The 14,895-nt window shown below is 35.1% G+C and overlaps 1 protein-coding gene across 3 annotated transcripts in view; it reads right to left on the minus strand.

The window, feature by feature from the left end:
* Positions 1–7,344: 7,344 nt before the first annotated feature.
* Positions 7,345–14,895, minus strand: part of LOC140436362 (activating signal cointegrator 1 complex subunit 3-like) — a 54,463-nt gene continuing 46,912 nt past the window's right edge. For all 3 annotated transcript variants that reach the window (XM_072525103.1, XM_072525104.1, XM_072525102.1), the window contains 2 exons: positions 11,102–11,717; positions 7,345–7,532 (listed from right to left, as the gene is read on the minus strand). In XM_072525103.1, coding sequence (XP_072381204.1) covers positions 7,441–7,532; positions 11,102–11,717 — 708 coding nt within the window. In that variant the 3' untranslated portion in view covers positions 7,345–7,440. The remainder of the gene's footprint in view (positions 7,533–11,101; positions 11,718–14,895) is intronic.

Below are 14,895 nucleotides of genomic sequence, written 5' to 3' on the forward strand. Positions count from 1 at the left end.
TCTTCTCCATTTTATCAATAATTACTTATAAGACCATGTTGAAAAACTGCAAATCTTCTGTGACTCTGCCGGAGGACAAAATAAAAACTTTACTATTTTTCGAGTTATTCATTTTGTAGTAAAAAACAAAATTCATCATCTGGAAGAAATAAATATCACATTCCCTGTAAGAGGACATTCTTATTTGAAGTGTGACAAAAATGTAGGATTTCAAGAGCCCCTTTAAGGTCCTGGAAGGGTTTGAAGAAGGCATTTCTGTTCTAAACCACCGCTGTTTGTTATAGTGAGTGTATCAAAAAACATGGTACTGGATTGGAAATCATTTTTAGACAATAAATTTACAAAAATGCCCATTTAAAACCCAGAGTTTGAAGTAAATAGTGGCATCATCTGATCATAGCCGCCTTATGTACTACCGTTCAACATACAATGGACCAGTACTATTTGGATTAATAAGAAAACGCTTTGACCAAAACTCAGCTTTAAGATGTAGAGAATGTTTGCTGCCTGTTCCGGTTTACGATGGTAAGTTATAAGAAACTTTTAAATAAAAATGAGATTTATTAATTTTTTTAATTTTTGCTACAGGTCATTTACCAATTCCAAAAGCTAAGTTTAACGATCTAATGAGTTGCAGTCCAGAAGCAGTGACATTTTTCCAGAAGCTGGCTCATTTCTAACAGTAAGTTTCTAATTAATTTTTTTTTTAGTTCAAAAATAAAAACGGTCGATGTTTTAGGTGACATTGTTATATGACCAAATAAAAATAATTGGTTTTGAACATTAAAATTCAATTTACTCAGTTGTGAAAAGAAATAACATATCCGGTTTTTTTATGTACCCTTCATATGAGATGAAGAAGACCTATTTACCATAAATTCAATAGAGTTCTTCACACCAAGAGGAAACTATGTATATTATACTCACTGAACTTTGTAGTGAGCTTATGTGAAATAATATTTGGAAAAACAGAATGCTCACCCAAACAGTGTTCTTATAATTTTTAAATTTTTAATTCATAATTTTTAAAATTTTTTGTCGGGAGGAAACTATGACCAAATTGTTATTGGTTTGTCATATCTTAGTACAGTTGGGTTTATTTGACCAATTTAATAAAAGAAACCTTTTTAAAAAACTGTCTATTTCTAAAATAGCATTATTTATGTTATATATAATTGATTTTAACAATTCTTTTTGTTTTGCTTTGTTGTGCGCATTCAAAATTTTTACCTTGTATAAACATTTTGATTGAACATTATTGTCTTTAGAACACCCCTGACATCTGCCTTGTTTACATAATTTACACTTTGGTTATTTGTTCCCCTTGATTTTCCCCTTTCTCTTTTTTTTGGGCTATCGTGTTGGGATCCCACGTAGACTTCCATGTTTGAGTATACCATAAACAAACTGTCTATACCATAACCTTCTCCCCTCCAAATATCTTCAGCGCTGGCAGGATTACAGTGACCTATAGCTCAGATAAATACAAGAGTCATATAAAACGACGGATTTCTATTTCATCAGTGACATTAGCATTTCTCTCTCGCGAATAGTTTTTTTGCATAGAGGCTATATATTTAGGTATTTGTATTTTCCACAATGATACCAATTATTATGCCATCCAAGAAAAATTCCAAATCTCGACATCGTCTTTTACATTTTTCGTAATAGTATCAGTGGCGGCTGGTGTGTTAAAATTTTGGATAGGCCAAGCCAGCAAATTACAAATAGCTATGTGTAATCAGTGGCGGATCCAGAGGTAGGGGTCACGGGGTCATGACCACCACCCCTAAAAATATTTGAAAACCCACTTATCCTATTGGTGGTAAGACTAAAAGTGACCTTGCGTCAGAGAAAAGTAATCACCCTCAAGATCCATGACCATCCCAAAAAAAATTCTGTAGCCGCCAGTGTGTGCTATATATATTTTTTTTTTGAGAGTGGGAATCTTTTTTTTTTTTCGTATTTTACGATTTTTTTTAAATTTATTTGGGCAACCGTGCACTTGTTTGCAATTGTGTTGTTTGTTTAAAAATATGTTACAATTATAGATTATGTTACATATTTTTTTATCATAATTTAAAAGAAAATTTATATTACAATTCGATAATTACGTTACAAGTGACAACGATGGTCATCGTAGGCCCGATCGTCTGGTGCCTAAACAGCAAGCATAAACACGACAATATAAATCGTCCGGCAAAACGCTTTTTGTACGGGGATCTTATATGAGCTGGGTCGGCCAGTTCCGATCGGGCCTATTAATGATATTTAAAATGCCTGAATACGATTCGATGCTTTCTGTGGTAATGTAATAACATAGTTGTTTTAACGGACGCTAATGTATTGAGTGATTTAGTAACTTTAAAAGTTATTTACATGCATTAACATAATTTTTGAATATATGTTTTTCAATTTTAAAGCTCTTAAAACTGTTGGGTAGGCCCGGCCTATCCTGTCTACCCCAAAAGCCGCCACTGAATAGTATCTATTTGCTTTTGTTGCAAAATTGTCATGAGTTGGTCATGCCTTAAACTCTTTTCCGGTACTGCCCTAGCAAATGCAAGCAAATAGCCAAAACAAGCCTTGTACAGTTATGTAAGTGTATTTGTAATAGGTACAATTATATCATATAAAGCTTGGCTTATTATCAGGCTTGGGCAAATATGCATATTCAAACGAAAAGTATTTGCGCATAAATATGCACTTTTGTCAATAATATGCAGACAAAATTCAAGATAACATTCAACAAAATACCCTATGAATTTTAAAGTATATTTATTATATTAATTAGGTAAAACACTTACGTAAGGAACTTACAACAATCTTATCTACTTTTATACTTCAGATTTCTCATAAAAACAGTAGACAATGTTTCTCAAAATTGTCTAATAAAAATTTATGTTTGCTGTCAGAATATAAATATTTCTAAGCAGAAAAACTTCTTTCGACATCAATTGATGTGATAGGAGCATATTTTAGGTTGGCTTTTCAACTCAAATCAAATCTATACCAACACATTGGCTACCAGTGCTCAGTGACATTCCACCACCACATCTTCGCCGACTCAATCTGCTTACCAAAGAATATAACAAGATCCTTAGCAACACGGCGCTGCCGATTCATCTTCTTCTTATGGTGCGCTATCCAATTAGTGGATGTTGGCGACAATTCTGGCATACTCCTCTCGGTCTTGTGTGGCTCTAAAGAGTGTATGGGCATCGAGGTTTGTCCATTCTTGCCGATTCATAACTATATAGGAGATGCAATCAAAAGTCGATTGCGCGCCGGAAAATTTCCAATACAAACTGCAGAATCAGCCGCAGCCACAAGGTTCAACATGATCACCAAATAAATCTATGAATGGTCGGCAGCTCGACCAAATACACCCATACCTTGCATCACGAGAAGAAAGAAATGTCAATAACTTCAACTTGTAATGTAAGGAAAGACAAGTAGAAGATCTATAGGAAGGAGAAGGCTTTATTGGTTAAAAATTTGCGCGAATGGTGAAGACCACCAATAACCATCTGCTCAGAGCGGCAGTCTCGAAAATACGCGTAGCGTTGATGTATGCTAACTTTTGGAATGGAGTCGATACTTAAAGAGGAAGAAATTAAGTCCTCCCACTTTTGACCTCATTTTTTTCGTTTTGGTTTTTATTTTTTTATTATTTAGAACTGGTCTTAACAAAAAATATACAAGGGATAGGACATACACTGGTGGAAGACAAAGTGAAAATGGATAAGTAAAGCTAAAATACATTTAAAAATACTAAATATTAAAAACTTTGGAGTAAATGGGCCAAAATAAACATATAAATCAATCAAGATTTACCGCTTATAACCCTTAGTGGTTGATGCGGGTATATTTGTTTAAATAAAAAAAATCAACAAACTAAATAAACTATAATAATCCAGTAGTTCTGAAAATAAATACGATTATATTTTACTAAATTTTCGGTATCTTTCGGTAACATTTTCATAGTCCTTATTTATATCTAACAAATCAATGTCTAATCAAATTCCACCTCATGATACACGTACAGCTTACAGGACAAATCGATAATTTTCGACCTTGTCCATCCATTGTTTATGAACGATGACTCGTAAACGTTACGTGTTTTACCTACAATATTAACTACTACTCATCGCTACACGTCATGCACGTGATTACGGTGTCAATAGCTTAGTATCAAAAATATTTTATTATTACCAAATTTAGAATATTCGAATATGCCATTTCAACCCTGTTTGCTTATATAATTATATATATATATATATATATATATATATATATATATATATATATATATATATATATACAAGAAATACTGGATATTACTGACTGTCGATATAAACAAACAACACAGTTTATTAGGGCTGCAGTCAGTAGGTTTGGCCGGGATGTTATAGAAACACTCTTTTGACTTTTGGTCGAGCTTTCGGAATTCTTTTATTCCTTCTTCAAGACACTGTAATTAGAAGAAAGTGTAAATATTTACAACATATCTCAAATTGTCATTACAACTTACTAGTCGTTGAGATTATTTTTCTAAAGTTACGACACTCAACATTAAAAACACACATATAAAATATAACATTTAAAATAATGGACAATATACATTTTAAAATTTAGTTGGAAAGTTAAAATTTTGTTAGTGACATCTTTTCATGGTGTGTTTTGACTGATCCATAGAGAACAGAAAAAAAAACAAAAATAGTGTGATTAAAAAGTAATTAGGAGTTCTTGATATTATATTAATGGAAGTAGTATGTTAAACCTGTCTTGATAGTGTGCAACATGTTTTGTATGCAGGTGTATTACGGTGTGTATATGTAAAAGTAAATCTTTATTCAATTTTTGATGTTTTGTCAGTAAGTAACAATAAATGTTGCTCAATTTATCTATGTCTGACTTTTTATTTATACAAGACGTATTCGATTTTATGAAACACATTTCCCAGAAAACACGTTTTGAATGGTTTTTTTCCTTAGCCAGAATACAGGAATCCTCGAAATTAAATTCATGTTTTAAAGTTAATGCATGTTCTGTGAGCGCACATGCGTTTATCTTTTTGGTTTTTATGTCGCTGCGTTATACTGCTTTATACCAAAAGTCAAAAGAGTGTTTCTATAACATCCCGGCCAAACCTACTGACTGCAGCCCTAATAAACTGTGTTGTTTGTTTATATCGACAGTCAATAATATCCAGTATTTCTTGTATATATATATATATATATATATATAGGGTGAATGATGTCGAACTATGACGTATTCCTTACCTAGTATGGAAGCCCCTATGGGTAATAACTAAATAACTAGAGAAGATCGAGCATTTAGGCAAAACATAGCGTTTTTGCATAGGTATCTCGAAGAGTGTTGAGTTTTAAAGTTGTTAACAAGTATATATCTTTTTTTTTGTTGAAATAATGTATCTATAATATTTTTTGACACAAATAGCACTAACTTAAAGAGCAAAAAAGTTAAGCGCAAATGTATGCCTCATACAGGGCATTCTCTATAAACTACATCGAAGTATGTAGCAAATAATAATTCCTCATATTCAAAAGGCTCCAGTTATAAATTTTTATACATAAATGTCCACAAACATAAAAGTTTTAACAAAAAATAACATTTTAAATTTCAACTTTAACATCCTGTATCTTTCTTAAATATTTTATTAAAGCAGGTTGGCTGAAAATCATTATATTTCTACAGCTTCTTTTTGTACAATTACTTAAGGACCACCCTGTATATATACATTTCGCAATGGCAGATATAGACATTTGCCTTAGGGGAAAGGGGCAACTTCCAATGAAACACCAACCAAAACATAAAAAAGATAAACCCAATCGACATAAATAATAGGTTATCTTTAATTTTGGACCTTGTTAAAGGGGGAGGCATTTTCCCTCCCCTTGTAGATCGACTGTCATTTCGCTTTAATGCCAGTGAATATAGTGATAGTGATGAGCGTTCGAACCCTGGTTCGGTGTACAGAAACATAAAAAGGCTATCGTAGCAGTTTAAAATTCTAAAATAAATGTTGCTTAGACCAGTGGCGGATACACGGGGATCCCCCCAAGATGGTCAAAAATTAAAGGAAAACTATTATTTGTCTTTTATGTTGTTTGGGTTTGTCTTTTGGTCGGTGTTTCATTGAAACTTCCCCTCCCAAAGCAAATGTCTAGATCCGCCACTTGCTTAGACTATAAGATGCTGGTGTCTGATGGGCCTATAGTGGAGCAGTAGGCCAAGAGAAAAGGGTTTGCCTTTCGGTGATACTCCTCTATAGATACCTACCAAAAGGGCGTATATATATTACACTTACAATTTCGGCGCGGGAGCTAAATGTGCTTTTAGTGGGTTTGACTCCGCGTTGAATAATTTTGGTTTTGAGAAAAACCATTATTTTATTGTTTCGGCAAGGCCGCACTATTAGACAAAGCCATAAGAGAGAGAAATACGTCAGGGAGAAAAGCCATCACAATGTTAAACACCATTTTATGGGACCAATCCATCAGCAAAGAAAATAAAAAGAAGATATATGAGACTATAGTAAAAAGTATCACTTTATACAGCTGTGAGGTATGGCCACTGAAAGAAAGAACACTGTCAACGCTGAAAGCGACGGAAATGGATTTTTGGAGAAGAGCCGCAGGAAGATCTAGAAGAGAAAGGATTACCAACGAACGCATTAGAGAAATAATGGGAATCAAACGAACAATCACAGATGACCTAACAACAAAACAACTTATCTGGTTCGGACATTTACAAAGAATGGACGAACAACGAATGCCAAAAGAAATACTAAAGTGGCAACCAGAAGGAAAGAGAAAACGAGGTAGACCGAGATAAAGTTGGAGCGAAGGAATAAATAAAGAACTGAGAGAGAGGGCCATAGAAGAAGATCTATGGAACAACCGGTCTAAGTGGCGATTGGAAGTCGGAAAACGGCGGAGAACGTTATAAACCGACAAGTAGTAGTAGTAAGGCCGCACTTGTCATTGTCATCTGGTGTTGGTTCTATTAAACAGCAAGGGTGATAGTATACATCCCTGTCGGACGCCGCCACTTTGATTTTTATATCATCAGATTCTCTTGCCTCTGTAGGGATAGTCGATGTTTGATTCCAGTAAAGATTGCTAATTATTCTTAGATCACAAGTGTTTATTCCAATTTTTCTTAATATTTGTTAATAATATTTTATATTTTCTCTTCTGCTAATTTAAATACTTGTTTTTTTTAGCGTTACTCTCAGTTGATGCATGTTTATTCTGGTTAATCATATGCTTAAAATACAGGTAGAGGGCATTGACACAATAGAAAACTCAGTTTAGTTAATGATATATAATAAATAAATTATTTATACATAATATATTAAATACAATACGTATTATTTTACAAATTCACTAAAATATCACAAATAAATCCAATTTAATTGCTTTCGACTCTTACTCTGTAGTCTACCACTTGGTCCAGACCGATATAACAGTCGCTCATTATCATCACCCTATAATTGTATAGTCCTAAAACAAAATATGTTTGATATTTATCAATTATATTAATATATAGAATGAATAATTTGAGTATTTCAAGACAACCAAAGGAAATGTCACGTGTACAAAAATCGGACGATTACTCTCCACCGCAAAGATTGAATAATAAAAAATAGTGTTCGGATGTCGCGGGATGTTATTAATTGTGTTATTTTAATATTTTTTAATTATATAAATGAATATACGAGGTGTGATTATTAAATAACGATCCTAGCACTGTAAAATATTATATTTACTGGTTATCACCCTCAACATACAATCTTGCATTGTTCGAAGCAATTCTTCTATCAGCTCCTTCGAAACGTGTACCATATTCTCTTTTACAGCTTCCAGATATTCAAATATTATTCCTTTTAATAGAAATTTTCTTAGTAATCGAATAAAAGTGGCATGGCGTAAAATCCGGTGAATAAGGCGGACGAAACAATACTTCGTTCAACAACTCCATTGTCCGAATCATTGCTAGAAGTCTTTTTCTGTCAAATCCTTCGGGACCCGTACCATATTCACTTTCACAGCTTCCACAGGCTCACATATGGTTCCTTTCAATGAAGATTTTATCTTAGAAATCGAATAAAAGTGGCACTGCACAAGATCCGGTGAATAAGGCGGATGGAACAGTACTTTTTCAAAAACTCCATTGTTCGAAGCATTGCTGGAAGTCTTTTTCTGTCAAATCCTAAGGGACTCGTACTATTTATTTTCCCTCTCACAGCTTCTACAGGCTCAAATAGTGTTCTTTTTAATGTATATTTTATCTCAGAATCGGAAAAAAGTGGCATGGCACAAGATCCGGTAAATAAGGTGGATGGAACAATACTTTGTTCAGCAACTCCATTGTTCGAAGCATTGCTAGAAGTATTTTTCTGTCAAATCCTTCGCGACCCGTACCATATTCACTTTCACATCTTCCACAGGCTCACATATGGTTCCTTTCAATGAAGATTTTATCTTAGAAATCGAATAAAAGTGGCACTGCACAAGATCCGGTGAATAAGGCGGATGGAACAGTACTTTTTCAAAAACTCCATTGTTCGAAGCATTGCTGGAAGTCTTTTTCTGACAAATCCTTAGGGACGCTACCATATTCACTTTTACAGCTTCCATAGACTCAAATAGGGTTCCTTTTAATGAATATTTTATCTTAGAAATCGAATAAAAGTGGCATGGCACAAGATCCGGTGAATGTAAGGCGAATGTAACAGTACTTTTAAAAACTCCATTGTTCGAAGCATTGCTGGAAGTCTTTTTCTGTCAAATCCTAAGGGACGCGTACTATTTATTTTCCCTCTCACAGCTTCTACAGGCTCAAATAGTGTTCTTTTTAATGTATATTTTATCTCAGAATCGGAAAAAAGTGGCATGGCACAAGATCCGGTGAATAAGGTGGATGGAACAATACTTTGTATAGCAACTCAATTGTTCGAAGCATTACTGGAAGTCTTTTTCTGTCAAATCTTTCGGGACGCGTACCATATTCACTTTCACAGCTTCCACAGGCTCACATATGGTTCCTTTCAATGAAGATTTTATCTTAGAAATCGAATAAAAGTGGCACTGCACAAGATCCGGTGAATAAGGCGGATGGAACAGTACTTTTTCAAAAACTCCATTGTTCGAAGCATTGCTGGAAGTCGTTTTCTGTCAAATCCTAAGGGACGCGTACTATTTATTTTCCCTCTCACAGCTTCTACAGGCTCAAATAGTGTTCTTTTTAATGTATAGTTTATCTCAGAATCGGAAAAAAGTGGCATGGTACAAGATCCGGTAAATAAGGTGGATGGAACAATACTTTGTTCAGCAACTCCATTGTTCGAAGCATTGCTAGAAGTATTTTTCTGTCAAATCCTTCGGGACCCATACCATATTCACTTTCACAGCTTCCACAGGCTCACATATGGTTCCTTTCAATGAAGATTTTATCTTAGAAATCGAATAAAAGTGGCACTGCACAAGATCCGGTGAATAAGGCGGATGGAACAGTACTTTTTCAAAAACTCCATTGTTCGAAGCATTGCTGGAAGTCTTTTTCTGACAAATCCTTAGGGACGCTACCATATTCACTTTCACAGCTTCCATAGACTCAAATAGGGTTCCTTTTAATGAATATTTTATCTTAGAAATCGAATAAAAGCGGCATGGCACAAGATCCGGTGAATAAGGCGAACGTAACAGTAGTTTTTCAAAAACGCCATTGTTCGAAGCATTGCTGGAAGTCTTTTTCTGTCAAATCCTTCGGACGCGTACTGTTTTCCCTCTCACTGTTTCTATAGACTCAAATACTGTTCTTTCTAATGTATATTTTATCTCAGAAATCGGATAAAAGTGGCATGGCACAAGATCCGGTAAATAAGGCAGATGGAACAATACTTTGTTCAGCAACTCCATTGTTCGAAGCATTGGTAAAAGTCTTTTTCTGACAAATTCTTCTGGACGCTACCATATTCACTTTCACATCTTCCACACACTCAATTACTCCTTTTAATGCAAATTTCATCTTAGAAATCGGATAAAAGTGACATGGCACAAAATCCGGTGAATAAGGCCGATGGAACGGTACTTTTTCAACAACTCCATTGTTCGAAGCATTACTGGAAGTCTTTTTCTGTCAAATCTTTCGGGACGCGTACCATATTCACTTTCACAGCTTCCACAGACTGAAATATAGTGCCTTTTATTGTAGATTTCCTCTTAGAAATCGGATAAAAGTATCATGGGACGAAATCTGGCGAATAAGGTGGATGGAGCAACACATTGTTGGCCAATTACTACAGTTTAACCAATGGTACGAATACTGACGCGTTAGATCGAAGCAAATTACTGACGTTTTCGGTATTTTCATCCATTTGTACCTGAATCATCTTCAATGTCTTTTCGACGATTTTAAAACTGCTTAAACCATTCAACAACGTGACCACAATAAACATTCATTACTATATACTTCTTTCGGTAAATACAAAGATTCAGTAATAGTTTTCAAAGTTTTTTGTAAAATTTAATACTAATTCGTTAGTTTACTGTCACATGTACCATTTTCCGGTAACTGTAATGAACACTAGTGCTATACAGATCAATTTACAGAAACGAGAACATTCCAGAAAGCTACACGCTAAACAGCCTAACATCCAGTGACGTTTGACGCTTGCGCGCCTATCTTGTAGCAGTGCCAGTCTCGTTAGTTAACAGTTACAGTTACTATGAATTTATTGGTAGATCTCTGAAAATCACTGAAGGAATTGTGAAAAAATTTAAGGATTTTGCATCAAAAACTAAGAATAAGGAAAAAACTAATTAGAATCTATTTTCTGATGTAAACTCCAAAAGGGCGAATACTATAACAATATCAATACTTTTTTTGAACTGTGATAAATAATACTAAAATTAAACGAATGATTTATCATGAAAATAAATGAATAGTGTTCAAACAAAACAACACAAATTCAAAATGATATAGAAAACCTATATAATAAAGAAAGATATACGAGGGTTATTCGAAAATAAATGCGAAGAAATACGAGGGCTATTCGAAAACTACTTACCTCTTCTTTCGGGAATTTGAACGGGCATAACAATTTTCTTAAAATTTTTCGAAAAAGAAAATTTCCTGAATGTTAGTTCATTCTCTTCGATAAAGATCAAAAACCAAAACTCTTCTTTCTGTTTATTAAACTTCTTGCTGTACACGTTCATTTTACTTGAGCCTTGCCTTGAGACAGTTAGTTCGAACATACACTGAGCATTCGCATTTACTTTAACGTTGTAATAGTTGTCTTCCATCAAACACGGAACCGTTTCTTTACTCGTGGTGTTAATAATAGTTGTTCTAATGGTCAACAAAGGCAAGTCGTTCAGCGTCTTCATCACCTCTCTGGAAGCGTTTCCGAACATACCGGATAAAATATCTTCGAGAGTATACTTAAGATTTTTGTCGTTTGTCAAGAGGCTGCGTATTGTGGGTACAGTGAAGTTATCGGTTTTGACTCCTAGACTGGATAGCTTATTTCTCAAATCTCTGAAGTTTTCGTGGTTAATGTAAGGAAGCATCATGACATTGGAAGTGTTTATAGTGTAACCTTGTATGAGCATCTGACAAAAGAATATTAGCCTTATTGTGCAATCGCGCCAATTTCGACTTGCAGATAAATTCATCATAGCCTAAAAACAAAGAAAATAATTTTAAAATAGTACGAGTAGTGGAACAAAATAAAACAATAATTTATTTTAAAATCGTCTTATTCTCAAAAGCGCCATCTACAGAGAGTTTGTAAAAACTTACGAGGAAAGATTCTATTAAGTATTTCATTAAAACAGCTTTACACAGCGACAAATCAATGTAATTATTCTTGAGCAATACATTTGGCTGTCTTGTCAGTCACTTTACATTAAAACAATGCAAGGAAATACAACTTATTACAATAACAATCGTGACTAAGACTTGAATCGAGGTAAAAAGAAGCGGTGAGAAACGTTAATAACCGTTAAAGATCGTTGAAATTAGTTAAAAAGCATTCTTCTTCTTCTTGTACGGCACAACAGCCCAAATTGAGCCTTGGCCTCCTTTATTTTTTGCCTCCACTCTTGCTTGTCTGTGGCTGATCTTCTTCATACACGGACTCCTAAAAGGGCTTGTACGTCGCTGTTTACTGTGTCTTCCCAGCGCTTTATTAGCTTTCCAACCGGTCTTTTTCTCTGCATTCTAGCATTCAGTGCTCTTTTTGGTAGCCTATCCTCTCCCATTCTTATCACATGCCCGGCCCATTGCAATCTTTGTATTCTAATATAATTCAGCCAATATATTGTAGAGTTTATTCCTTTTGACTGAGTCGTATGCTTGTTTGAAGTCTACACACAAGTTGTGAACATCAATGTCATGATTTACTCAAGATCTGTTTGACTGTAAATATTTGATCCATTGTCGATATTCCCCGTCGGAAGTCCGTCTGATACTCTCCAATAATATTTTCTGCTAGTGGTTAGAGCCACTGGTTTATAATATACGTGAGGACTTTTTATACTGTACATAGTAGAGAACTTCCACGGTAGTTTTTGCACTGGAGTTTGTCTCCTTTTTTATAGATCGGGCATACTATACTTTTCTTCAAGTCGTCGGGTATTTTCTCTTCTTGCCATATGTCTTTGATGAGAGCGTGGATGTGACTTGTTAGGTAATCGCCTTCTACCTTATACAATTCTGCTGGTATTTCGTCAACTCCCGGATTTTTATTGTTTTTCTGGGCCTTAATTCGAGAACTTCCTTTATGGTTGGAGCTTCTACTCCATTCTCTTCTACGTAGTTCGTACCCATTTCATCTTCGATGTCTACTTGTGTACCAAGTATAGTCTGATAATAGTGCTTCCAGGTTTCTGTGACTTTCTGTTGGTCATTGATTATTTGCCCACTTTCATCTTTACATAGACTTGTTTGAGCTTTATACCCACTTTTTATCTTTTTTAAGCCCCTCTACTATCGTTGTTTTTGAAATTTTCTTCCATTTTTTCATTTTGTCCATTTTCATACGCTCTTTTTTTATTCCTACATATTTTGTCTGCTTTCCGTCTTGCGACTTCAAATGACGTTCGTCTTTCTCGTGCTCTTCTTGTTATATGCATTTTGTGTGCTTTATTTTCTTCCTCTATTGCTTGTCTGCACTCGTCATCAAACCATGCTTCTCTTCTCACCTTTTTCTTGTTTCCCAGGGTGGACGCTGCTGCTGTCAGTACTGCTGTTTTGATATTATTGCATTTGCCCTCTATGGAGTGCAGTTCTAGCATCCTTAACTCATTTGCGACTTCTTCTTCGAACTTCTCTTTACATTCCTGAATCTTCAGTTTTTCCAGGTACAGTTTGTTTGTTTTTTGTTATTTTTTATTTCTTTCTTTGTTAACTCTGAATCTAAATTTGGTTTGGAGTAAAAGATGGTCTGATCCACAACGTGCTCCTCGTCGTATTCTCATGTCTAAGATACTATTGGTTGCCCTTTTGTCTATCAGCACATGGTTGATTTGATTGGTTGTGGTTCCATCTGGTGAAATCCATGTCATTTTGTGTATGTCTTTATGTGGAAAACATGTGGAACTTATAACCATGTTTTTACTGGTGGCAAAATCTATCAAAAACTCCTCATTCTCGCTTGTTTCATTGTGCATTAAGTGTTTTCCTGTTGTGCTATAGAACTGCGGCTCCTTGCCAATTTGAGCATTTATATCACCCATTATAATCTTGATGTCATTTTTGGGCGCATTGTCATATACTATCTCCAGCTGTTGGTAGAAGCTTTCCTTTGTATATTGTTCTTGTTCTTCTGTTGGGCAGTGAATGTTTATCATTGTTAGGTTGAAGAAGTGAGTGCAAATTCTTAACTTGAATATCCTTTCATTGACTGCCTGGAAGTCTATGATTTTTGACTTAAAATCAATATCCACCATAAATGCAACTCCATATGATTTGCTTCCTTGTTTCTTCTCACTATATAGAATTATGTGCGTTTAAGTGTCCCTGACACCTTTTCTCAGCCTGTAAGCGTTCGCACTCGCAAATAAAATATTCGGCTGTGCAGACCCACGGTAATGTTCAATAAGCAATACCGTGGGTCTGCACAGCCAAATATTTCATTTGCGAGTGCGTTCGCGGAGCTCCCGCTGAATTGAAGCGGGAGCGAGCATAAGTCTTCGTATGATCGACTTCACCTATTTCATTTCTTTATTAGTAATAATCAATTTCTTTTCTTTTATAGACGTTCGCCGGGGAGGTCATTCATCGCGGGACCCAGACGGAGAGGTAGAATTCACTTTATTTTTATTTATTGTATATACGGCGTAGAATTCATTTTATTTTATTTATTGTATATATGCTAAATTAATAGATTTATTTTTTATTTCAACCTGTGTTTTACTGAGTCTGTCGCCCCGAAAGAGCTACCCATCGCAAGCCATCTTGTCTCCTGAAGAGCAGTAATCATGACCTTATATCTTTTTAGTTCCTGTAGAAGTGCGGTTTGAGCTCTTGGTTTATTTAGTGTCCTCACATTCCAGTTTCCAAATATATAGTCCATGTTTCGTAGCTTGAGTCATTGCCGAAAGTTTCGTCCTGTATTTCTGAGGCAAGTGTTCAGATTTTGTAACAGTGTGATTTTTCCGGGAGTGAGTTGTCAGCCCACTGCCCAATCTTCCTCCTTTACCCGGGCTTAGGACCGGCAGTGGTGACTCCTGATCTACTCGATCCTCCCATTTGTCACAACAGTCGGATTTAGTTAAAAACCATTGATAAGTGATAAAAAAAGTGTTAAAAACGCTTAAAAGTTTATGAGTAGCGTTGAAAAAATCGTTGAAAATC

The sequence above is a fragment of the Diabrotica undecimpunctata genome, chromosome 3 (genome assembly GCF_040954645.1).
Source record: "Diabrotica undecimpunctata isolate CICGRU chromosome 3, icDiaUnde3, whole genome shotgun sequence".
Taxonomy (NCBI): Eukaryota; Metazoa; Arthropoda; class Insecta; order Coleoptera; family Chrysomelidae; genus Diabrotica; species Diabrotica undecimpunctata.